This window comes from Stegostoma tigrinum, chromosome 6 (genome assembly GCF_030684315.1).
Source record: "Stegostoma tigrinum isolate sSteTig4 chromosome 6, sSteTig4.hap1, whole genome shotgun sequence".
Taxonomy (NCBI): Eukaryota; Metazoa; Chordata; class Chondrichthyes; order Orectolobiformes; family Stegostomatidae; genus Stegostoma; species Stegostoma tigrinum.
In genome coordinates this window covers 84837227-84864342 of record NC_081359.1, presented here as the reverse complement: position 1 = coordinate 84864342, position 27116 = coordinate 84837227, and the positions used below count along the sequence as shown (strand labels likewise).

Genomic DNA, 27116 nt, shown 5'->3' with positions numbered 1-27116 from the left:
ATCTGCAGTTCCCATTATCTCTGCTGGATAGCTCTGCTTGGACTTGAGCATATTCATTAAAAATTGTGTGCCTAACCTTACAGAGAAGGCAAGATCTGTAGCTAATAAATAGCCTATAATGAATGGATGGTTTTGGCCTGGCATCATCCTTGATGATTTAGCAACAGTTCACTCACACAGCATCATTAGAATAATATGATCAAGGGTTAGTAAAATAATGCACTTTATATTTGAGCTGAGTTGAATGTGAAACAGTTCAATGAGCTGAGTCGAGTATCATTCATTACTAAACCTGCACGGTAAGGTAATCTCCCCAACCTCAAACAAATCTTTTAGTAAGGAGTTAAAGGAGGACATTAAAGGATTCATTTGATTCATCAAAAAGTGTGTGTCGTGGCGTTAAGATTCACCTTTCTTACATTATCCTCAAATATGAAGTCCGTTCTTTGGACAAATGGCTACAACTCAAAGATCTTCAGGTTGTCCACCTTTTTGTACTGCACTGGGTACAGTAGAATGAGGGTAAACCTGCACTTGCTGTTTTCAGTCATTAAGAAGAGAGGTGGGACTGCCAATTTTATGTCACACTCAAGTTTGTCAGTATCATTGCCATTGCACACAATTTAAAGAATGATCTTCAGAGTTTCACATTACTCACCAGGATTGGCAGGGGTGGGCCTCTCACTTGTTTGAAAGGCTAGTTTTCTTATTCCCTTTGCTCTGGATTCACCATATCTTTTAATCATTCCTCCAGACACTCTTACTCAACAGCAGCACTGCACCCAAAGCTCCTGTCCCCACTGTACAAGTAGCATAACGATGCTATTAAGGGCATAAGTGCTCAACTATTTTATGTCAATAACCTGGTCACATGGTGGTTAATCTGATAGTTGTAATCAAAGGCACAGTGGTCACTGGGTGGAAGTTGCACTCTGTCAATAGGAATGGCAGTGGAGTAGGACCCTATGGATTTTCAGACTTATTAATATTTATCCTGGCATTTTTAAACAAAATCAAAATCAGCATGGTTGGCAAGTATGATCTATTTAATTTCTGAGTTCTCCTTTAACAATTTGAGAGAAATGTTATTTGGCCATTTGTCTCTGGCAATATAAGACTTGTGACACTTGAGATAAATCACCCCATTTGTCTTGAAAACACAAGCTGGTGCAGCGATGCTTCCCAATTGGCTACAATTGATCACAACATCATTTTGTAGAGATTGTTAAAGATACAGACAGTACTCCTTTTTTTGTGAACACTTCCCTATGCATGCTGAAAAATCAAATACAAAATTAACCATCGTAGTTGAGGAGAATTACTTTATCTTGCTTTTATTTTCTTAGATAGAATCATAGGAATTCAAGAACAGGAGGAGGCCATTCAGTCCATCAGGTCTGCTCCACTATTCAACGAGATCATGACTGATCTGTGGCCTAACTTCACTTATCTGTGTTTAGCTTATATCCTTTAATACCTTTGCTAACAAACATTTATTTAACTCAGATTTACAATTAACAACTGTAAACAACTTCCAGCATCCAAAGTCAACTGGACAAGCTCTGCAACTGGCTTTGTCATTGGAAAATTTCTCAATCGGAGCATGTAATTTGCAACTTATGTGGTTGGAAGTGTAAACTCACTAGGTTTTTTCCTTTATTGCTTTTTTCCTTTATTCATTCACAGAATGAGGGCATCGCTTACAATGCAGCATTTGTTGCCCACCCCTAATTGCCCAATTCCGGGCAGTTCAGGGTCAACCGCCTTGCTGTGGGTCTGGAGTCACGTGTTGGCCGGATCAGGTGGGGACGGCAGTTTCCTTCCCCGAGGGGACGTTAGTGGACCAGATGGGTTTTTCTGACAATCGTCAGCGGAGTCACGATCTTTATTGGACCCTCAGTTCCGGACATTTTGTTGAATTCAAATTCCACCACCTGTGGGATTTGAAGCTGAGTCCCCAGAACATTATGACAGGTTAAGACAGGTCGGTATGACAGGTCGGCACAACATCGAGGGCTGAAGGGCCTGTACTGTGCTGTAATGTTCTTTGTTCTAAGAGAGTTCCAAGCATCTATCACCCTTTATTTGTAGGGATGCTTCCTAGCATCTTTGCTGAGGCCCTAATTCTCAGCGTATACCCCCTAATTTGAGAGTCCCTAACCCGAGGCAATTGCTTAGATAAAATAAACTGTCTTTTCCTGTTAATACCTTGAAGATGTCAAATCAGATCACCCCTTAACCTAGATTCTAGAGATAGTAGGCCTAATTTGTGTAATCTCGTCTCAATTTAACCTTGAGGTCCAGGTATCAGTCTTGTCAACCTATGTTGTATTCCTTCCAAGGCCAATATATCCCTCCTAAGGTGTGGTGCCCAGATCTGCTCACAGTGCTCCAAGTGTGATCTAACCAGGATTTTGTGTAACTGCAACGTAACTCCGGCATCATTACATTCCATTCCCCCAGGCATAAAAGCCAGCTAGCAAGTTTCCTTTCATAACCCCTTTCAGGAACTCTTATGAGCTGCTTTGTGCCCCTTTGTATCTTTCCTATTCAGCAGGATTTGTGCTTCTGTCATGGGTAGAACCTAATCAAGACTGGAGTAGGTTCCAGATGAAGTCAAACCAGAGGGCAATTTGAATCAGGACATGCAGTTGTATCTTTGACAGTTCTAAAGTCAAACGTTATGTCTTATTTATATGAAACTCCAGTTTATATTTAAATCAAATGGCACAATCTCATGAGATTTCAGGAAAAGTTAGTTGCAGTTTGTTAGGTGATCCTGCAGTAGAGATGTACCACCACGAGCAGGAACTTGCAAATACAGCACGACAAATTTACACCTTGTAAATACACTCTTGGAAATTTATCCTGGAAATTATTGATATCATTTTTTTGACCACAATAGTAACAGAAAATATTATTTTGTAGACAGAAATTTCACGCTGACATTTTTAGGAGAAATTTCTCAGTTGTTCTTTGACATCTTAGAACACAGTTTGTTGACAACTACCAAATCCACATTGGTGTGTTCTCGTCTCAACTGACACTGGTTGTGTCCTCTCATGCAAAAGTAATATGTAAATTTAAGAGACAACGAAATCTAAATATTTCAGATCAAATTCCTGTGTGCATCTCTTGGTAACCGATCTCACAGGACCATAGATTCTTAGTTTTTAAATGAACATTAGGTTTCCAATACTCTTTCCCCTCCCCCATAATACAAAACTATAGCATAAATAATGGATGGCAGAGTAAGGTTAGAAATTCCAGTGTAATGAAAACTAAATACATTTGTTCTCAGGACATAAATAACCTGTATATAACTTGAGAGATTAACCAACTAGTATGTGATTTTTTTTCTCAATTACAAGAGGTTAAAACGAGTTTAAAAAGTTACGCTTAGGATGGGATAGAAGTCAACATTCAAATGCCTTATTGCAATTTGAGGCAATTGTTCAAATTTATCTTCAACCTAGGGGTTTGGTTAGCTCAGTTAGCTGGTTTGCAATGCAGTGTAATGCTAACAGTACAGGTCCAATTCCCACACTGATTGAAAATTCTATGAATAACTCTCCTTCTCAGCCTCTCCCTTCACCAGCGGTGATCCTGATGTCAAAGCACCACTATTGCCCCTTTCTGTTGAGAGAGCAGCCCGCTACTCTAAGTATGGAGATTTTATTCATCAACCATTGTGTGATTTGTAATTTTCCAATGACTTTTGTAACTAGGGAACTCTGAAAGATTATAGCTAAGGCATCAATAATACTCGGTTGCTTTTTTCCAATGCATTTTGTGGCATAAATCACTTTAAAGACTGAAACACTCCCTGGATTGTACATTTGTAATGTTTTAATGTACAATGAATTATAGCTAAGTGTTGACAAACTTTAATATACACACTTAAAACAGAGGAATATGACATTACCACACCACTTCCCTTGGGCCCTAATGTTTGACAGCTTTTCACTGACTGACTGTACTGATTTAACATTAACAGATATCAATCAAAATGGGCACATGACTTGATCGAATTTTAATTGGAAATCACAAGTTCCCTACAGGAAATGGCACCCATTATTTACAATTTCAACATCATAACAAATTACAGATGTATAAATGCCAAAGTGGGGAGCTGGAGGAATGCAGCAGGCCAGGCAGCAGAGGAGCAGGAAAGGTGACATTTCGGGTCAGGACCCTTCTCCAGGAATGGCAGGGGTGGGAGAAGGTGGTAAGGGAATAATCAGACACAGACACAGACAGCTCAGTGGGGGCAGACAGGTGGGAGAGATGATATTCAGGTTCTGTCAGGTCAAGAAGGCAGCAATGAGAGTGAGTGTTGGTCATGGGATGAGTCTGGGGGTGGGGAGATTTTGAAACTCTCTGTAATTAGTTATGTTCATTATTCCATTGTATGTATTTTTTAAACTTAATCTCATTATGAAGTAGTTTTGACAAGAATACTGAAAGCCATTGCAAAATAGTACCTTTTCAACATTTGAGGCACTTGGCAAAGGCAAAAAGACATTTCTGTAGCACCATTCACAATCTGACAGCAGTTCAAAAATTATTTTCAGAAAGCAAAGCACTTTTTGAAGCATAGTCAAAGTTGTGCTCTAAGTAACTACAGCCAATTCACACACACAATACACTCGCCACCCCCAAAAATGACCAAACAGATTGTATTTGAAATGTTAAAGGAGAAACATCGGCAAGGACATTAGGGAGTAGTTTGCAACTCTGCCTTGTGAAAAGATGACATTTTACATCCCCATTACCGAATAGAAGGAACCTTGCTTTAACAGCTCACTGGTTTGCTTGAGATACTAAGTCTCGCAGCCCTTCACCCGCAGGCTAGATCACGACATCCCAAACTTCCACCCAAGTGTGATCCTATGACAAGGCTTAAAGACGATCGGAACCTCTCACTTTGCATTGGTGGGCAAGGGGCGGGGAAGAAAAGACCAGGTGTTGGGGATGGGAAGAGGGCATCAGCTTTCTTAAACCTCACTTTGGAAAGCTCTGACCCGAATTTTGTGCTGAGGTGCCTAGGTGCAGATCAGGACCCCACTCAGCTATATCTGACATTAAATAAGATGCTTTTTGAAGCTGAATCAGTAGTATACTAGTATACCGGACCATTGCCGAAATCGAACCCTACAATTGTTCATTCAAGAAACGAAAATTGCACAAAATCACTTTTTACCAAGTACACATAGAAAGTCAGCAGCGTCTACATTTGTGTTTTAACAAGAACATTTCTGAATTTTACAACTTTGTTGGCGACCTATTTGAAAGCACCGACTCCTTCTTGAGAGCCTCTTTATTTCTTCAAGAGTAGAAGACCATTTGAATAGAGATCAGAGATAATGGGAACTGCAGATGCTGGAGAATTCCAAGATAATAAAATTCATCCAGCCTCACATTTTATTATCTTGACCATTTGAATAGCTCGCCTTCCATAATAATTCCTTTTTATCTTCAGAAACTGAGCTGTTTTACATTTTATTCCCCATTCACACCACCGCTGTGCTGTTGAACACAAACTTCACATAATACAAAAAAAATTAAAATAACCTCTACCCAACCTACTTAGTATCCCAGCACACTCCCTACATACACTGCGAGGCCGCCTCACTGTTTACTCGTGATTAACGTAGAAACAGCAGCGTTAACAGCAAGCGGAATGTAAGGTTTCTGGATGGTAATCTTCTCTGTTAATGTACTTTTGCCATTTTTTACGCTCGTAATTAAACTACCAACATTTTGTTTTCTCGTTTTTTAAGTGGTAGCCAAATGAAATGGTATTTACCCCAACAGAAATCCGTGATGTCCCCTGACAGCACTAAAAGCAGTCAAAGAAAGTTGTGTTTTTCACGTGAAAGTCGACTCGCCAAGTTGATTGCCTTCCTTCGCCCGCAGTGGCGTACACTTGCCCCAAGCAGTGCTAACACTTTGATTTCTCTCCAGCAATAATTTAAATAGATGCAGCACGTTAACCATGCTTCGCTGTTTAAAATAAGGGTACAAATTGATTTGTTGGTTGGTAAACTGAGCATCTGTAATCTAATAAACTCTTATTTCTCGTAAATTCATTTTAGGCGTCTGTGGCTCAGTTGGACAGCATTCCACTTTTGAATTATAAGGTTGTGCGGTCAAGTCTCACGCCAGAACGTAGACGCAAAAATCAGTGAGGAGACTCCAGTGCAGTATTAAGGGAATTCCACCTCTCAGATGTGGTATTAAATTGGGCCACTGCCTTGTCTTTTGAAAGACCTCAACATTCCTATGGTGTTGTTTGTAAACAAGAAAATTTGTTTGATGTCCTGACCAATATTTGTCTCTCTATCAGTATCAACTTCGAGTAATGTAAAAATAAAATACGGTGGATACTGAAAATCTTGAAATAAAACCAGATAATGCTAGAAATGCTCAGCAGGTCAGGCACACTGCGTGTGGATTTCAGAAAGGGAGAAAGGGAGAAGATCATCCACCTGAAACATGAACTCTCTTTCTCTACAGTTGTTGCCTGACATTGTATTTTCCAGCGTTTTGGATTTTACATAAACAGATTATTAGGCATTTTTTATGTTACTGCTGTTAGGAACTTGCTGTGTGCACATTGGCTGTCATAATTCCCACATTACCTCCGCGATGGCACTTCAAAAGTAATTACAGGGTAGTTGTTACAAGGTATTTTAAGATGGCCAGTGATTTTTGAGAAGTGCCACGTAACTGCGAGCTTCCCTTTTTTAAAAAAAATGTTTTTTGTCATCCTTCAGCCTCAAATGTGCGCTGGTGTTTTAAGTTTTCAGCACGGTTATTAATGGTGTGGATTTTGAATGCGTTGGCACTTCTGTCCAATCTTTTCTGTAAATCTAGTGGAAAACCACCCCAGCTTTTAATTATATCTCAAGCCATGAAAAGAATGATATTGTGTCCAATTCCGATATGGGTAGGCAGTAAAGCATAATTATTGTAAGCAGTACATTTTCTTCCATGCAATATGATAAAATCCAAATATATTAACAACAGTATCTGAATGCATATATAAGGCACTATGATATGGGTATTTTCAGAAAACAACATTGTTGCATAAATCTCACAAATCCACAGCAATTAATGAAAATTAAGAATCCAGCTTTATAATTGGGTTAAGCAGGAGCACAGAACATTCCCATATATTGGAGATTTTAAATATACATTTTTTTCATCTTTCCTCCTTTCTCTGCACTGAAGGGATTGTCATATTGCTGGAGGAATGTTCCTGATAAAGTTAATTGTCTTCTGGTAATTTATCCAATTAGCTGTTGTTTATTCCCACTTTTAATATTCAGCTTTGTAATTAGTATGTGTTTTCTGTTTGGTAGTATTGTTCCAGACAAGAGATTATACAACAGCAGTTCTGAAGGTATTCTTTCAGAAATGATAAATATATTCATGATGCAAAACAATTTAAATATAAAAAGAATTACAATGCATCAAATGGGAAAAGATTTCTGTAATCATCACCTTACCAAGTTTAGATATACAGCTATCTATACATTTAAAATTGGCTTTAAATGAGGCTGGTAATTGCAATTCTTTGTCCAGGTATAGCATAATAACCAACAAAAAGAACTATTCTAGTTCATCTGCATGCTCATTTAAGATAATTTCTCTTTGCAACTATGACTGAATTGTTTGACTTTGCAAATCAACCAGAATGCAGAATCCTTATTTTAAATGATGATTGAGATAATGGTTCTTTGACAAATTGGCTGACCTGTAAATTTCAGTTCCTATACATCAGACATCATGAATGGTTTAATATCTAATTGGTGGAGATATCTGTATTTTGGTGAAATTGAAAATATAGTTATATAAGAGCAAACTACTGCAGATGCTGGTGATCTAAAATGAAAGCATAAAGTACTGGAGAAACTCAGCAGCTCTGTCCACATATGTGGACAGAGAAACAGAGTTCATGTTTCAAGACCCATGACTCTTTTCCAGAATTAATTTGCTCCGTTACGCACCCAGATCATGATTCTACAGAATAAGTCAGATCCTAGACTAAAACCAGATTTAATAGATTTTAAAAGAATGTAACATTGTGGTCACTTACTGAAACATAGTCACACAAGGCGGCATAATTTGTTTTAAAACAGAAGTTTATTGCGCAAAGATAAAAAGAAATTGTTTAAATATCAATCGCAATTTGAAAGATCTTAAAACATACAGCAAAACAAAGTCTCATTATGATTCCTGACACTATCCATTACTCAAATCCAGAGAAATGCCCACTCAAAATCAAATCTTTAAATTTGACTTAACCAATTCTCGCTGCTTCTTTCTTCTGAATTAGAAGTATTTTCATTAATACTGTCAAAACTGAGTGCTTAGACTTTCGGGGTGTTGTAGTTCATTTAAATCATGTCCTGGTGCATCTCCTTTTGTGGGCATTGGGCTTGTTGCCAGTGTAATTGAGTATTTGGTCTCTATGTGTGTTCTTTATCTATACGCCATTCTAGAATTCCCTGTTGTTTTTGCGTTCTACCATTATGTCCAGGAAAGGTAGTCAGTTGTTATTCTCTTCTTCCTCTGTGAATTTTATCCCAATGAGTACGGTGGTGGGTTTCTTCTAGTTTTGTGCATTTGATAATCACAAAGGTGTCATCTACATTTCGGACCCAAAGTTTGGGTTGTATAGTGGGGAGCGTTGTCAATTCTAACCTTTGCATCAATGCTTCTGCAATCAGTCCTGATATTGGGGATCCCATTGGTGTTCCATTGATTTGTTTGTATATGCTGTCATTGAAGATGAATTGGGTTGTGAGGCACAGATCTAATAGTTTCATGGTGGTGTTATTATTGATGATGTTGGTGTCCTGGGTTGTCTTATTTGATTCGTCTAGCAATGTGGCAGTTGTCTGTTTGGCTAGGTCGATGTTCATGGATGTAAATAGTGCTGTTATGTCAAAGGATATCATTGTCTCGTCCTCAACCACCCTGGTGTCCTTGATGATGTTGAGGAATTCTTGGAATGAGTGAATGGAACTGTAGTGTTGTCCATCTAAGTATTTCAATTTCTGTTTGTAGCTCTTTAGTAAGTCTATATGTTGGTGTACCTGGCAGTCAAACAATGGGTCTGAGGGGGACCCCTGGTTTGTGTACCCTGGGGAGTCTATAGAATTGGGGTATGTTGATCCATCTGGCTTCATTTTTTGATAGTCTGTCTTGCTATTGTCTCCTGAATTGTGTAATTACTTCAGGGTCGCTGTAATCTGGTTTTCTAACTGTGGTATCAGGTCTGTCACTATCGGTTGGTAGGCATTGGTATCTGCTAGTAGTGCGTTAGCTTTCTTGAAGTATTGGCTTCTGTTGACGACTACAGTAATGTGTCCTTTGTCTGCTGCTAAGATTACAATATTCCTATCTTTCTTCAGTCTTTCCAGGGCTTTCCTCTTGTTGAATGTGTTCTACTTTCCTTTATTGTTCAGTGTTGGGTCTGTCATCTGTCTGATGGTCTGTTGAACTTTTCTGTGTGTCCATTTTTCTTTAGTGTTGATTCCAGCAGATCTAGGAAATCAGTCTTTTTGGCGTCTTTTTTGTTATAATTCAGTCCACATACTAGGACGGTCTTCTCAGTGTCTGTAAGTGGTCATCCCAAAATATTTTTAATCCATGAATCTGTGTTGTCCATGTTACTGATCTGGGTGATTTTAGAGAGTTTCTCTTGAAGGGCTATTCTTTTATTTGTTCTGGTCTTTTGTTATTGTATGCTGATGGCTTGTTCCAGTGTGGATGGCCATTCCTGGTCGGGTGCATTGGAGTACAGAGCTTTTTGCCGTGCAGTTTCCCACCTGTATTTGTGGAGACAGTTGTGGGCATCATTGATCATAACCATTATCATTCTGTGGCCACTCTGTTCGGCTGCCCTCTATGCCTGCGAATTGTTGACCAGTGGTTTATACCTTAAGCTTTGTGGCAGTACCTGCTTTCTGAGGCATTCGTGCAGGAAGTACAATTGTTTGTGTGTAGCGCTCAGTTGGATGGCATTCGTGCAGGAAGTACAATTGTTTGTGTGTAGCGCTCAGTTGGATGGCATTTGTTTCCCATCTGCGGCCCAGTTTGAAGGTGTTGCACCCGTAGGTGTTTAAAGTTTTGAGAAGATTTGTTTTTTCTCCCCTCACATCTCCCTTGCTTATTTTTCACATCACTTTAAATCTACACCATTTCATTTTTGTTCCTTGTATAAACAGGAACAGTTTCTCCCTATTTACTCTAAATATGCTGCTCATGATTTTGAAACCTTTATCAAATCTCTTCTCAGCTGCTTTCTCTCCAAGAGAACCGTCTCCTATTTTTCAATTTACCCTTAAAATTGTGTAATTTCTTCAGGGTTGCTGTAATCTGGTTTTCTAACTGTGGTATCGGGTCTGTCACTATCTGTTGGTAGGCATTGGTATCTGCTAGTAATGCGTTAGTTTTCTTGAAGTATTGGCTTCTGTTGACAACTACAGTCATGCATCCTTTGTCTGCTTAAAATTTTTCCCTTAAAATTGAAGTTCCTCAGTCTTAAAACAAGAAACATTTAGGATTGTAGCTCCAATATTGTCTTTCAGTGTTCTTCCTATCAGAGTACATCACCTCATATTTGTCTGCATTGAACCTCATCTGCCACCTATCAGTCCAGTCACGCAAGCAGTTAATGTCATTTTTGAGGTTCCACACTAGCCTCCTCTTGGTTTACAACTTTTCCAAGTTTCATATCATCCGTGTAATTTGAAATTGCCCCCATGCACACCATGATCCAGATCATTTATATGTATTAGGCAAAGCAGGATACGAACCTCTGGGGAACTCCACTATGGACCTTCCCTCCCAAAAAATATCCATTGATTTCTGAAGAAGGGTCCCAACCCGAAATGTCAGCCTTCCTGCTCCTCTGATGCTGCCTGACCTGCTGTGTTCTCCAGCTCCACGCTGTTATCCATTGATCATTGCTGTCTGTCTCCCATCTTTTAGCCAATTTTGTATGGATGTTGCTACTGTCCCTTTTACACAATGACCTATGAATTTCCTCAGGAGTTTGTGAGGTAAAGCTTCATATAATACCACAACAACAGAATTATCCTCATCAAACCTTTCCATTATCTCATCAAAAAACCCTAGCACCATTTCTCCTTTAGAAATCCATGTTGGGTATGGAAGATTGTCCATTTACTTCTATCATGAATGGACAATCAGGATGAGGGATAGCATGTGACCATCTGCCACCCTGCTTGTTTTTTTCTGAGAGATCATATCTTAAAGCTTTTTTTTGAAACAGCCCTGGTGACTATGTTCAATCCTAAGGATCTGGGTCCAGGAGTTTAATACCGTGGATCGTATTTGATCCCACCATTCTGGAATTAAGTTAGTCTGGTGAAGGTTTTTCAGCTTAGGCATGATCTGCACTTGGAAATCGGTCATAGCATGAACCAGGCAATGTTGAGAGGAGCAGGCGCGGTGAGGAACCTGTGAGAAGCAGTCGGCATCACAAAGAGGAGCGAGTGAGGAGGTCAGGATTCTGTGACATCATACTGAGAATGTTGGCGAAGCATCTTCTGGAGTATTGTGTCCAGTTCTGATTGCCCTGTTATGGGAGGGATATTAAGCTGGAGAGGGTTCAGAAAAGATTTACCAGGACGTTGCCAGGAAAGGAGGGATTGAATTATAATGAAAGGCTAGAAGAGGCTGGGACATTAGCATATGGATGTACATGGAATAGTGTAGGTTAGATGGGCTTCAGATCGGTATGACAGGTTGGCTCAACATTGAGGGCCGAAGGGCCTGTACTGTGCTGTAATGTTCTATGTTCTATGTTCTATTATTCACTGGAGTATGGGAGATTGAGAGGTGGCCTTAATTAATAACATGATGAGGGGTACAGATAAGGTAAGTGACGGCTGTCTTTTCCTTGCGTGTGGGGATTTCAAGACTAGGGGAGCAGATATTTAAGGTGAGAAGACATGAGGGGCAATTTCTTTTTACAGAGTGGTTCATATGTGGAATGAACTTCCAGAGGAAGTCATAGATGTGGGTACAGTTACAACATTTAAAAGACTTTGGATAAGTACATGAATAAGAAATGTTTGGAAGGATATAGGTAAAGGGCAGCTGGGTGGGACTGTTTTAGTTTTGAATTATAATTGGTGCGGACTGGTTGGACTGAAGGGTCTGTGTCTGTGCTGTGTAACTCGATGATAGGCAGTCAGTATCACAGAGAGGAGCAGGTGAGGTGAGGACTTGGTGACAGGCAGTCAGTATCACAGAGAGGAGCAGGCAATAAAAATATTGTAGCAATGGGATCAAGCCCTGTATAAAGATGATTGAATGTATTTAATGGTAAAACATCTCACATTGATAACGGATATCTGTTAGAAGTATTAATAAAAACTAGCTGTTACAATAAATGAATTATGGTGCTAAAGTAGGAATGTCAGACTATTCAAATTCTTTAAGTATCTTCATTGTTTAAAGCTTTTTTTGATATGTATGTATGACTATGCAAATACCCAGAATCAGTTTGCAATACGGAAAAGTTTGAACCTGTGATATTAGTATTAAGAATAATTACTGTGCTGTTTCTGGAAACTTTCGGCTCATTATCATCCTAAGAAAACTTTCCTTTCCTCATGTTGCCAAACCCAACATTTTTCCTTGTTTTGACAAGCACTAGTAATGTTCTTTTCCAAGTGTTTACAATTCTCAGGAACAATTCCCTCCCACAGAATTACCAGTTAATGCCCGAGAACAGCACATTAGGTTATCCTATCACAAATGTGGCCAAACTGAAGCATCACTCACTGCCCCTTATGATCTCCTTAAATCCACCTTCTTTTGACTATCCCAACGTTACTTCTCCATTGCTGGATTTCCTCTCAACACCATATCCGCTCTCCTTTATTATTCATGGTCAGATCACAAAAATTATCAATTTTCCTTTGAAAGAAAGTAATGAAAGTTAAGGCAATTTGTTATCAGTAGAGTTGCAGTTGCATTGTGAAGTAGGATTTTAGTCATCACTAGCCTTTCTTAAAGGAAATTGATCTATCGTAAGAGCATTGACTAGTTCCACAATGTCCTGCCGTAAAATCTTGAAAAGTATGCTCTCTATTTTACAGAAAAAAGTTGGTGGATTTAGAGACATGGATTCATTGAATCAGACACTAATGAAAGGTGATGATTTAATAAGAAATGGATTTGGAAGGTGAGTTTATTCTGAATTCACATTACAGATTCAGAATTTGAATTTATAGAATAGGCCAAAAGTTATTGCTGGAATGCTTTGAATATTCTGATGTGTACAATTTATTCGCAGTTTATTTTGGTTAATTATTTGTAGTTTATTTCTGTTCCAGCTCAATTTTGTAACTCTTGGTTGAACTGCGCTGGGATCATTTTTTTTGATGTAAAAACAGTGAATTCCAATCAGAAATCTATTTTATGGAACAAATCTACATAAATCTAGTAGCTTAAATGTAATAAGAAGATTTCTGCTATGAACACTCAAAATAATTACTTTCCTCAAGTAGAGCTATTTCCTTCATGAATGGGAAAACATTTTTGGTGGTAATTAAATTCCGGCCTAGAGGTTACTCTTTTTGAAAATTATACAAGCTACAAAGAAGGAACATTGAACTCTATGGCAGATTTACTTACCACAAAAAGATTTGTATGAAAGGTACTAATTTGATGAGTCAAGCCTTCCATTTCCATTTCATGGTCAAGAGCGCCTTGAGTTATGTAATAATGTCTGTTTTCAGAGCAGTAAAGAGGATGCAAAAGCAATTAATTTTAATACGATTCGATAACATTGTGTTTACTCAGCTCAGAATCTGAAGAAAACAGTGTGTCATGTGAAATGGAGTTGCCAGAATCCGAAACCTCAGAACCCATCTGCAAGAAACGTTGCGTGGATGCATTACTACATAGTGACATTGAACGAATGCGAAGGTAACAGTTAGATTGTTTGTTGAATGGAAGAGTCAAAGAAATTATGTGTATCAGAAATAAACTGTAATACCACTTCTTACCGATTCTCGGGAGGTTGATGTCAGTATTTATTCCCCGTCACAAATTGACCTTAGGTGGTGTTGGTGAGCCTCCTCCTTCATGTGTTGCAGGCACTTTGTTACAACTGAGTGGTTCACTTGTCAACCACATTACTGTGTGTCCAGTGCCACATTCAGGCTGAACTGGAGAAGGTCAGCAGATCTCTTTTCCAGGTGAACTAGTTTTTTTAAATGACAATGTACTAGCTTAATGGTCATAATTACTGATATTAGCTTTCTGATTCCAGTTTTATTTAATTAATTAAATTCAAATTCACCAGCTTCGAACTCAAGTCTGCACATAATTTGTTCAGGATTCTGGATAACTAATCCAATACAAAACCATTTGACCCAATACTCATTGTAGGGATTACAGGCATATAAGTTTTCTAGGAAGGGGGGCAAGATAGGAGAGGTAGTTTTATGTAATATTTATAATTTTGAATATCAGCAAACTCGAACCAGTATCTTGGGGAAGACAAAGTATGTATTTGAACTCAAGCAGGTAGAAGACAGAATTAATAATTAGGATAGGTTATAAGGAGTAAGTTCGTGGATTTATGAGAATAGGGAAACAGAAAACTGATATTAGTGCAAAGTGACCGCTAGTGGTGACAAGAGCAAACAATGTTGTGCATAATAATGAACATGGTTATTATCCAGTATTATAGCAGTAAAAGAGTGCAGTGACAACTTTAGTTAGCATGGACAATGGGACCAGGAATGCAGGTTTTGATAATGAGCAAGATAATGAGCAAAGAAAAAGGTACATGTGGTTCATGGTTTAGTTGTCGAAATCTGAGCCAGTCAGCTCTCAGTTCTGCTTTGAATTGGGACTGACAGTGATCATTCAAATTACAAGAGCACATATTGAGATGAAATGGTTTCATAATAATTGTATTCTGATGTGACTTAACAAACCGAAATATTTGGAGGCTACATGGCAAATGGCTTATTCTCTGTTTTACTGTCTTGGTCTGCTGATTAAGAAAGACTGGCTTTAATTAATAAGTTGGGTCTTTGTGTGGATTTAGATTACTTTACTTTTCATGTTACTGCTGAAATCTAAGGACACTGCCAGGTTAACCAGCATTTGCATGTCAGCCAGGGGAAGTGAGAGAGGCTGATACAATTACAACATTTAAAAGACATCTGGATGGGTACATGAATAGGGAAGGTTTAGAGGGATATGGGCCAAATTCTGACAAATGGGACTAGATTTATCTAGAATATCTGGTCAGCATGAACGAGCTGCACTGAAGGGTCTGTTACCATTGTGTACATCTCTATGTCACCATCTGTGAGTTGTGTTTTATTCAAAGCCAGAATGGCAATGCAGTCACCCACAGTCTGCAAGGCATAGCTGCTGACTGTATAGAATAGAGGCTCTGGAGAGAAGTGTGTCACCAGTTACCAGCAGGGTGACCTTACCTATCTTTGAAAAGGGAAAAATTCTGACTAGACATCTAACTCTCATAAATATATCAAAATGCATTAAATAGCAGAAAAGTTAGTTCATTGGATTATCACTAATGGTTTAGCACTGTTTAGAACCATTTGACCTTGTTCTACAACTTCTTTGAGATGTCAAAATTGAAATATAAAGTGAAACACCTTACGTTTAGACTTTTGACACTAGGCCAGAATTTTATTTCAAGTTAATGGGACCGAAAGGCAAGTCTCAGCGTCATGAAAAATAAGTAATAAATCATTATGTTGAAAAGAATCAACTTTATTTAAAGTGTAATAATCATTTGGAATCATCTATTAAGTGTGGTTTGAAAGTCAAAGACTTGGACAATTCCAGTTGCAATAAAGATAGTGGGAGAACATTAGAAGTTCAAGCCACAAAGCCTGTCTCATCTTTCAATATGCCTTTCTTGTGTTTTTAATTAGAATTATGAAGGAATTTATAACTTTTTTGACATTTACTATCAGAGAACGCATTAAAGATTGCTGTGACCAGTTACGAATGCTTCTGCCTTATGTAAAAGGTAGACGAACTGATGTGGCATCCATTCTGGAGATGACTGTGGAATATATGAGATACATTTACAGTAGAATACCAAGCAATGTTATATCACAGGTAAAAAAAAAGTTGAAAATTAGAGGATATAAAGGAAAAGAATTTGCAGATGGTTTTAAAATTCAAGTTTTTTTGTTTGCTAATTAAAGGAAAATATCTAGTGGTAATATCAAATTGATTTTAAAAATATGTAAAACATTGTCATTATAACAAGCTTTTATTTATGAATATAATATGCATGTATACTTATGATCAATGGTAAAACACAGCTCTGTGCGTAACTGTGAATGTGAAATAGTGGACTACTTCACTTATGGGCATACTTGTATGTTGAAATTGCTTGCTATGATCTGCTTTCTGTGTTTTGGGAGGAACATACTTGGTGGAATTTTTCAAGCCTCTGAACAATGTGGGCATAGGTGATTCAGTTAGGAAAATAGGATGAGCTTGGCAGAGATGAACTTCGTGACATAGGGAAGAGAAAAGGCTGATTTTCCAACCAGGTGTTGAACAGTGAAACGGAGAAATCCTGCTAAAGTACAGTGAGAAACCGATTTGCATGAATTAGTATGTCTTCATTACCTAATCTCGCCTCATTGATATGAAGTTTCCCATTCTCTTACCCACTGGAAAGAAACCAGACATCAACAATTCCCAAAAACACGTCAGAAGGTGAACCTGGTTACTCTAGCTTCCCATTTACTCCTCAGATGGTCCATTTTGGATAGAAGTCACCGATAGCTCAGGGAACGCTCCATGGACAGTGACTGCTTGCACCTTGGCTTTGCTTAGGAGAGGGGAGGTTGCAGCAAGATGGTTGATCCGACTCAGCTATAGATCTGTGGCACAGGGGACAATGTTGAGAGATGGAGTTTCAATTCAGAGAGGTGTTTGGGAATGTGTGGAGGAACAGAACTGATGGGCACAATAGGAAGTGCCAGGAAGATAGGAACAGGGGGATTTGGTGGGTCCTCTTAACTATCAGGCTGTGCCTGTGACTCACTCTGCCAAGCCTGAGTAGCATTGCTTTCAAAATTAATGCAATTTGTAAATGCGTACTGGAAATGGAAAATGGCTGTGACCACGTCAGGTTGGGTGGAATAGTGTTTTTCTTTGTCTGAATCCACGGGCTCTACTTGTTTGTGATTAAAGTCCCTTCAAGTGGTAGTTGCATTAATCAGGCTCTTTCACAGTACAGACTGAAGTCATCTATAACCATAATACCCTGCATGTAAAATACAACTGTGTGGGGTACAAATCCTGGCCACGAGGATATGAAGAAGAGTAGGTCACTCAGCCCTTTTGAGCCTGTTCCACCATTCACCAAGACAATGGCTAATCTGATTTTAACCTCAGCTCTACATGCTGCATATTCCCAATAATCTCCAATCCCCATCGTAATCAAGAACTTCTGTCTTAAAACATTTAAATGTTCACATCTGCTTTGAAAAACAGAGTTCCATAGTCTTTTAATCATCAGAGAGAAAACAAATCTTCATCTGTGTTAAATGGACAACCCCTTTTGCTTAAACCAGGAACCTAGTTCTAGATTCTCCCACAAGAGAATACATCCTTTCGATACCCGCCCTCAGGATCTTGTATGTTTGAATTAAGTCACCTCTGACTCTTTTAAACTCCAGAGGATACAGGTGTAGGCTGTCTAGCCTTTCATCAGAAGCAGTCTGCTCCTTGCAGGTATCAGTCTAATAAACATTCATTGCATAAGTGCAGTGATCAGTTCTGTACACTGTACTCCAGATCCTTGTCATTGTAGATTGAACATAGTCATCCCTGTGAAACAGAAGTAATTACAAGCAACGTTAGCCATGGCACCTGCAGGCTGGCCTCTGTTCAGAAGATAATCCAAGATCTCCTCACAGAATCTGAGAATTATTATGGCGCAGAAGGAGCCCATTTGGCCCATTGTGTCTGTGTTTCCCGCTCCACCTCCACCCCCCCCCACCCCCCGCCAATACCAATCGTTCAATTCAACCTGCATCTACCACACTTCTAAGCAGCCCATTCCAGATCACAACTGGCTGAGTGGAGAAATTTTTCTCATATTACTATAAATCCACGCCCTCTAGTTCTTTTTCTTTGTACAAGCAGAAATAGCTTCTCCCCTTCTACTCCATTCAGGCACATATTTTAAAATTTCTATCAAATCTTCTTTCAGCCCCCTCTGCATGGTCCCAACTTCTTCAATCCATCCACATGTTTGACATTTCTGGAACCACGCTTGTAAATTGCCTCTGCACTGTCTCCAAACTCATCTGGTCCTGGTGCTTTGTCAACTTTAAGCACCAACAGTCTATCTAAGACCTCTTCCTTAATAATTTTGAAGCCTTCTTAGTGACAGAGATTCCTCCTCTGTCACTATGGCCTCCGCAGAATCCTCCTCTTCTGTAAAAACAGATGAAGAGTATTCATTTAACACCTCATTTATGCCCCCTACATCCATCTGTAAATCCCATTTCTTTCTTAAACCACTTTTACTTCCCCTTCAACCACTTATTTACTGTTTACAGGCCTCTAGAAGACTTTGGGGCTCCCTCTCATGTTAGTTTCTAGTATTTTCTCATAATTCTGCTTTAATTCTGTGATTTGCCTCAGCACCTCCCCTCTATATTTTCAATAATCCTCTTGGTTCTCAATTGAATTTCTGCCTTATATCTGTTGTAATCCTACTTCTTTTTAATGTTAATTTCTATCTCCTTTGACATCCAGGGGTCTCTGGATTTGTTTGTCCCGCATTTCCCATTCGAGGGAATATGCCACAACTGGCCCCAAACTGCATCCCCCTTGAAGGTAGTCTATTATTTAGTTACTACTTTTCCCAACACTGTCTTGTTCCAGTCAATTTTGCTCAGCTCTGTTCTTGCCTCATTAAAGTCAGCTCCCCACTAGTTGATTCTTCTCACTGGATTGTTGCACATCATTCTCCAACATCATCCTGAACCTTATGGTACAATGATCACTGTCTCCTAAATGTTTTCCCACTGACACATGATCCACTTAGTCCACCTTGTTTCAAAGGACCAGGTCCAAAAATGCATTTTTTTTGTTGGACTGGATGCCATACTGCTGCAGGAAACTCCCCTGAACACATTCTCGAATACTTGACCCTCACTGTCCCTTACACTTTCAGTATCCCAGTCCATACTTGGGTAATTGAAGTCTCCCCTTACATCCAGTTACACCTCAAAGGCTGCGCCAAGATATGCAATTGATTTGTCTCCACTTGTATTTTAAGTATTCAACATGCTTTTATATGCACTTCTGCCTTTCTTGGATGATGTAGAGAGTGGAGAGACAGGGTATCTTTCATCATTAATTGTAGAGCATTTACAATCTCTCACTGAGCTTGCAGGACATGACATGTTGTCAAATGTTAATATAGGGGCATTCTATTGGCCGTCCTTGTCATAGTCCTCTGTGTCCCACTCCATGAGGTGTATGCTAAATCACCTGGGGCCAGGAAACAATGATTATCCTCTGCAATCATTGTTGATTTTGTTACAAAACCTTCTGTCTGATGCAGAGCATCGATACAATTCTTCTTCACCCAGGGCCACGCCAGGACTGACAATAGGCTTGTTGAAGATAATGTTCCAGCGCTTGGTTTGAATAGGTTAGAGGTGTGCTTGCAGTACAGAGTTAACAGAATGTGTCACATAATTCTATCATGCTGTGACTTGCAAAGAGGGGATGTGATAGGTGCTGAAGAGTGAGGAGGAAGGTGAGGACGTTGAGGTGGAGGAACATCACTTTCAGTACAATGGAGTGCTGCAGTGTCAGGTGCAACAAGCCAGACACGAGTGAATTGACACCTGGTTCTAATAGATATGAGCCGCATACTCTAATATTCATTGGCTGTAAATTTGTTGGTTACTTGAAAGGTAGGTGGTCTCTGGCCTATTCCCAGAAGCTAATGCAGCTTTCATTTGTATTTATTTGCTTTTTCTGTTGCTTAATAAAAGTGGAGATGTTAGGCTAAGCTGGGCATTGGGAAAGAGTAGTTCAACCATAGATATAATTCTGAGATGGAATGAGGCTAAGAACAGGTAAGCTGTTTAGCTGGTATTTTACATAGCTACATATTTATGGTTTGTATTTGCAATGAAGTAGCAGCTTCTTCACCTGCATGCCCTGTGAAGGTTTGCTCCTGCTACATGCAAGGTTGAAGGTGGGGGTGCTCCTGGCTGGCATTGATTGACCTGGTACATGGCTGGGCTTTAAAAATGATACCAGTGCCAGGAATCCTGGGAGGTTCCAACAATGGTGAATCCTGTTCCTTTCAACGAGAGCAGAGAAAGATCGAGAAGTGAGAATAGAGGCATGATTTCCGTTTCGGAGAATAGCGTGATAAATCTCACCAGGGCTCACAGAAAGAAACGTTCACAAAACTTGCCAAAATAGCCACTTGACTGAACTTTACCAGAAAGCAATCCACTGTGTCTTTAGAGATAATGGGAACTGCAGATGCTGGAGAATTCCAAGATGATAAAATGTGAGGCTGGATGAACACAGCAGGCCAAGCAGCATCTCAGGAGCACAAAAGCTGACGTTTCGGGCCTAGACCCTTCATCAGAGAGGGGGATGGGGAGAGGGAACTGGAATAAATAGGGAGAGAGGGGGAGGCGGACCGAAGATGGAGAGTAAAGAAGATAGGTGGAGAGAGTATAGGTGGGGAGGTAGGGAGGGGATAGGTCAGTCCAGGGAAGACGGACAGGTCAAGGAGGTGGGATGAGGTTAGTAGGTAGATGGGGGTGCGGCTTGGGGTGGGAGGAAGGGATGGGTGAGAGGAAGAACCGGTTAGGGAGGCAGAGACAGGTTGGACTGGTTTTGGGATGCAGTGGGTGGGGGGGGAAGAGCTGGGCTGGTTGTGTGGTGCAGTGGGGGGAGGGGACGAACTGGGCTGGTTTAGGGATGCAGTAGGGGAAGGGGAGATTTTGAAACTGGTGAAGTCCACATTGATACCATATGGCTGCAGGGTTCCCAGGCGGAATATGAGTTGCTGTTCCTGCAACCTTCGGGTGGCATCATTGTGGCAGTGCAGGAGGCCCGTGATGGACATGTCATCTAGAGAATGGGAGGGGGAGTGGAAATGGTTTGCGACTGGGAGGTGCAGTTGTTTGTTGCGAACTGAGCGGAGGTGTTCTGCAAAGCGGCCCCCAAGCTTGAGGCTTGGGGACTGCTTTGCAGAACACCTCCGCTCAGTTCGCAACAGAGGCTTGGGGACCGCTTTGCAGAACACCTCCGCTCAGTTCGCAACAGAGGCTTGGGGACCGCTTTGCAGAACACCTCCGCTCAGTTCGCAACAAACAACTGCACCTCCCAGTCGCAAACCATTTCCACTCCCCCTCCCATTCTCTAGATGACATGTCCATCATGGGCCTCCTGCACTGCCACAATGATGCCACCGGAAGGTTGCAGGAACAGCAACTCATATTCCGCCTGGGAACCCTGCAGCCATATGGTATCAATGTGGACTTCACCAGTTTCAAAATCTCCCCTTCCCCTACTGCATCCCTAAACCAGCCCAGTTCGTCCCCTCCCCCCACTGCACCACACAACCAGCCCAGCTCTTCCCCCCCCCCACCCACTGCATCCCAAAACCAGTCCAACCTGTCTCTGCCTCCCTAACCGGTTCTTCCTCTCACCCATCCCTTCCTCCCACCCCAAGCCGCACCCCCATCTACCTACTAACCTCATCCCACCTCCTTGACCTGTCCGTCTTCCCTAGACTGACCTATCCCCTCCCTACCTCCCCACCTATACTCTCTCCACCTATCTTCTTTACTCTCCATCTTCGGCCTGCCTCCCCCTCTCTCCCTATTTATTCCAGTTCCCTCTCCCCATCCCCCTCTCTGATGAAGGGTCTAGGCCCGAAACGTCAGCTTTTGTGCTCCTGAGATGCTGCTTGGCCTGCTGTGTTCATCCAGCCTCACATTTTATCACTGTGTCTTTAGTGTAGGTTTAATGTTCCTGGTTACAACTTATTATGCGAAGTACGTTTAGACTTCAGTTAACTGAAGAAAATAATGTTAGGAAACAATTATCCAATATCTTAATAGTTACATTCAGGTGCCTTATTGAAAAGTTAATATTTTGCTTGGGCAATATTCAGTTACACTTCAAATCACTGTTTTGTGATTTTGAGTTTGACTGAAAGATCAATCAATATGCTTCATTGACACTGAGCTGTTGCACAGTCTGCCTTCCAGTATTTCTGTAATTTACAAATTGAAATTGATATAGTCCTCTTGTTGTAATATAAATCTCACAGAGTCATTACATGTGGAAGGAGGCCATTTTGCCCATTGGGTCTGTGCTGGCCCTATAATGAACATTTCACTCAGTGCCATTCTCTTGCCTTCTCCCCCAAACATTGTGCATTGTTTGATTTCAAATAATCATCAAATTCCCTTTTGAATGCCTCCAGTGAAACTGCACCTGTTTTGGACACAATACCCATTGTGTGAAAATGTTGCTGCTCATAGTCACCTGTGCTCATTTTTACTTAAAATCTGACCCCTCTTGCCCTTGATCCTTTTACGTTTGGAAATATTTTCTTCTGATTTGCATTGTCTGGTCTTCTCATGATTTTGAACGCTTTAATCAGATCTGCCCTGAAACTTCACTTTTCCAATGATAACTGTCCCAACTTCTGCCTTCTAGGTTCAAAACTGAAAGTCCTCATCTCTGTAACCATTTTCTCAAAGCTCTACTGCACTTCCTCCAATCTGCTTACATCCTTCCCAAAATGCAGACCCCAGGCTGGGTAATTCAGTACTCCTAGGAGGTAAAATTAGTGTCCTGTATAAAGTGAATGTAGCCTCCTTGCTCTTGTACTGTATGTTCCTATTAATAAAGCCAGGGGTACGTTAGAATATTTTATTAATTACCCTAGCAACCTGTCCTGCCATCTTTAATGACTTATTGATACATACCACCCGTGTCCCTCTGCACCTACATGCCCTTTAGGATTATATTCTTTATGTCCTATTGCTTCTCCATGCTCTTCTCCCCAAAGAGATCTTGCACCATTAGTTCTCACACCTTGCCTGAGATTTCTAACAAATCGTAAAACTAAAACAAAGTGGAGATCATCAGCAGTAAACTCTAACTGTTCGGATACTTAAAATATTTTTCTGCAGTAAATGCTTTTGAGACCTTTTCTTCCATGGGGAAAGTTTTTTTTAGCCTTGACCTTTTAGAAGGCATTGAAAAGTATATGGAAGCTGTGGAATACTGCTGCTATAAATCTCATGTTGTTCTGTGTTAATTTAGCTGCTCTTTTCAGAGATGGACTGTTTATCTCACTGCTGAAAGTTTATTTTTTTTCTGCTTTTCTGTGTGATTTTCTTACTATTGAGAACCAAATTTTGATTCCAGTTTGGGACATAATCAATTTCAAAAAGAATAAAAGAAAATGAGACAAATTCAGACATTATGATTTTAAATGAATACCTCCTGCACAGATTTTCTGTTTTATTAGTGAAACAAAAGCAGAAATCAAAGTGGCACTTCAAGGGGCCTGGTAATGGTGTGGAGTCCATTATCAATAGATGCTTAGGGCCAACAGATGTTTTTCAGTTTCCTTTGGAAAACATTGATTGCAGTACTTCTTCTGAGGCATTTATTTGTACTGACTGGAAGCATTCACAGATTTTGGTGACGTAACGCATAAAAATGACACATCAGGCTATCCATTGTGACCATGTCTTAAAGTGACATATTTCTAAAGGAAAAACAGTCACTTTTACTCAAACTTGACTTGAGATTATGCTTTAAGCTGTGAAAAGTAGAAATGGTTCAAAATGAGAAAAGCTCGTTCATCTCATTATCTCTACTGCATTGGAAGACAGTGTTGAGCTTACTTTTTAGTAACAAAACCAGAAACAAATTATTGATCCCATGTGGCAAGATTGCAGATGAATATTCCTAGATTGTCACATTTAATCAAACCTCCAGAATATTTATAGATCCTCAAAGTGGCACTGTCTACTTGACCTGCAGGCACTATTTTTATCACCTGTAACTCCAGCTACAAAAATCCCCATGTATCATTTGGATGTTTTGATTATCTCACTGGGTTAAACCTATCTATATGGCCTTTTAATAATATTGTCCATTTGTATTAATCCAAATAATTTCTGGAAGTAATAATCAAGACTGCATCAGCAGCTGTGTTTGGAGTTTAATCACCTAAGCACAATTGCATTAAAGTCTTATCTTACTTGATGCAAGCTGATTTTGAGATTCTTAGTTCTCTGCTTCTTTCTAAAGCATTTGAAACACCCAGCCAAGAAAGCTTAATAAAGCAATGAAGTCCTGAAAACTCTATGGAATTAAAATGCACAATGTTTGTATATAACAGCACACAAACCTCCAAATGACACATCTACCCAAAGCTTCAAGACCACATGCCCAATCAGCAGACCACGCAGTGGAGTGATTTAACAGCCATCTCTGAACCCATCAATCTAAGAGTTGAAGCAAATAATCCTCCATCCTGAGTGACTGTCTAAGAAGATGGTCATAAGATGTATATGTAAACATAAAGTGCAATTAAGTTACAGATCAGAATGCAATCTTAAAAATACCAAAAAAATCATAATTACTTGCAAAGTTTTCAAGTCTTTTCTCATAACTGACATATCTCTAGATTGCCCTGCTCATGCTTCTGAATTATTTCAGGTGCACCGTTTTAGAAAAAAGGGTGTGAAAATTGTGCACATCAACTCACATTTGACTATAGCCGTGATGAACAAATGGTTAATATAATTTCCTTTGACTTGTTATAAAGTGTCCTTGAGCTAGATTCTTGCATTTAATTTGCTCTGTTGATAAATGCTGCACACTGATTGGAAACTTCAGTGAAAAATCATGCCTCAATCATTTCATCCCTTAACTTTGCACCCTTGCTAATAAAGCTCACTATACACTTAAGGGATACACCTATTAATCAGAAATAATGGGAACTGCAGATGCTGGAGAATCCGAGATTAAAAAAATGTGAGGCTGGATGAACACAGCAGGCCCAGCAGCATCTTAGGAGCTCAAAAGCTGACGTTTCGGGCCTAGACCCTTCATCAGAAAAGCTATTAATCAGTTTGGTAACACTAAGGTCAATCATTTACATCACAGTGCAAGGCCATTGTTGACTATCCCTAATCAGTCCTTGCCTTTCCAAATACATTTAAATCCTGTCCCTCAGGATTCCCTCCAACAACTTGCCCACCACCCATGTCAACCTCACCAGTCTATAGTTCCCTGGTTTTTCCTTACCACCTTTCTGAAATAGTAGCACCACATTAGCCAGTTGGAATATGACTTTTCCCGAATACAATGTTAATTTTTTGTATGATTCCCAAAGAACTTCATCCTTTGTAATTTGGCCATCGGTATCTTTGTGTTTATTTTAGTTGCATTTATTTTACATACAACTTCTCATTTGTAGAATGGCTTGTCAGGGTTACACTGATGTTAAAAGGAAATATAAACCTTAAAATTGAACAGTTAATCTTTGAAAGCTTTAATATACGTTTGGATTAAATTCATGTCTCTACTATTTTAAAAGATGTGTAGCCTCTGTGTAAAATGAATAGGTTAATATCCCCAGTTAAATATACTGCAGGGGAAGTTTCATATAACTGCATAAATCATTCATGAGATTACATCAGTCAAAGAGGTTTCTAGGTTAGGCACTGAGCATAATTCTTTTCTTGCCTGAAATTGATAAATGATTTCCTATCTAATAATGAAAGATCACTTAAAACGAGTCCTAGTACTCATTTACATATTAATTCTCAAAATAGCACATTAATTTATGGAATGTTTTAACATTTCAGATTATTGAAATCTTTCAGACAAATACAAGATATTGTAAGTATGTATGGAAACCAAATGATGGTAAACATTCTCAAAATCAGTTGCCACCAAGGATCGGTTTAATACCGCGGTAAGAAACATTTAAACATATTAGTTGCTGTGTTACATTTTGTACACTGTGATTGAAAACTATTCTTGACAGAAGTATCCACAACGTGGCAGTGCTACATACTGTGACAGTTGTAAATACATGCTTTTGGTGAAGTTCAATTCAATTGTACTTGTCATAAAAGAAAGTCTGTTTTGAAGATAGATAGCCAGCACATCAAAATAACTTTGTGCCATAATGATTTTCCGTGGATGGAATGTGAACTTCTAGCAGGGAATTTAGTTTATCGCTGCAAAATTGCCAATGCGACATTGTTTGTTATTTATTCAAATTTATAGTTCCGACGGATAGTTTAATGCACAATTAGCCGAAGTTCCACTGGATTGTTTAGAAGGTTAAATTTAAATGGATATAGGCTGATTCCACGAAATGTATCAGTGTGAGATTTGGGTCATGCTGATAATGAAGAGCAGCTTTAGGAGACTATCCCATTGTGGGCTAATTTTAGTATTTAATAATTGATTTCAGAACAGTGTGTGCTACTAAAGGGAGTGTAATGAGGTATAGAATAAAAGTCTGAATCATAATGTTCTGGTTTTATTTTACAGGAAGAGCATCTTCATGGATGATTCTTCAGAAAATGTAAAACTAGATGCTCAGTTTGCTCTGTACCAATATACGGAAAATGAATATTTCAAAAATCACAACACAGTTGGTATGGATACTTTCTAATTGTACATGTTGTTATAAAGGGAGTTAGAAACCATTGTGCCCATTGTACCATCAGTTAGTTCAGATGACTGGACAGCTGATTTGTGATGTAGCAAGGCTAACAGTATGGGTTTGATTCCCTTACCAGCTGAGGTTACCATGAAGGACTCTCCTTCTCAACCTCTCCCCTCTTCTGATGTGTGACCCTTGGGTTAAACCACCACCGGTCATCTCTCTCTTAAGAGTGCAGGCCTATGTTTTGGCAGGACTGTAGCGACTTTACATTTACCATGCAAGCAGCCTATATTGATCAGTGTAGACCAGTTCATTCACTCAAAGACGAAAAGAGAAAAAT

The 27116-nt window shown here is 39.6% G+C and overlaps 1 protein-coding gene across 1 annotated transcript in view; it reads left to right on the top strand.

The window, feature by feature from the left end:
* Nucleotides 1-26782, top strand: part of LOC125453573 (uncharacterized) — a 28852-nt gene extending 2070 nt beyond the window's left edge. The window contains exons 2-6 of the mRNA XM_048533339.2: nt 13149-13234; nt 13855-13980; nt 16017-16164; nt 25962-26071; nt 26659-26782. Coding sequence (XP_048389296.2) covers nt 13149-13234; nt 13855-13980; nt 16017-16164; nt 25962-26071; nt 26659-26782 — 594 coding nt within the window. The remainder of the gene's footprint in view (nt 1-13148; nt 13235-13854; nt 13981-16016; nt 16165-25961; nt 26072-26658) is intronic.
* The last annotated feature ends 334 nt before the right edge of the window (nt 26783-27116 follow it).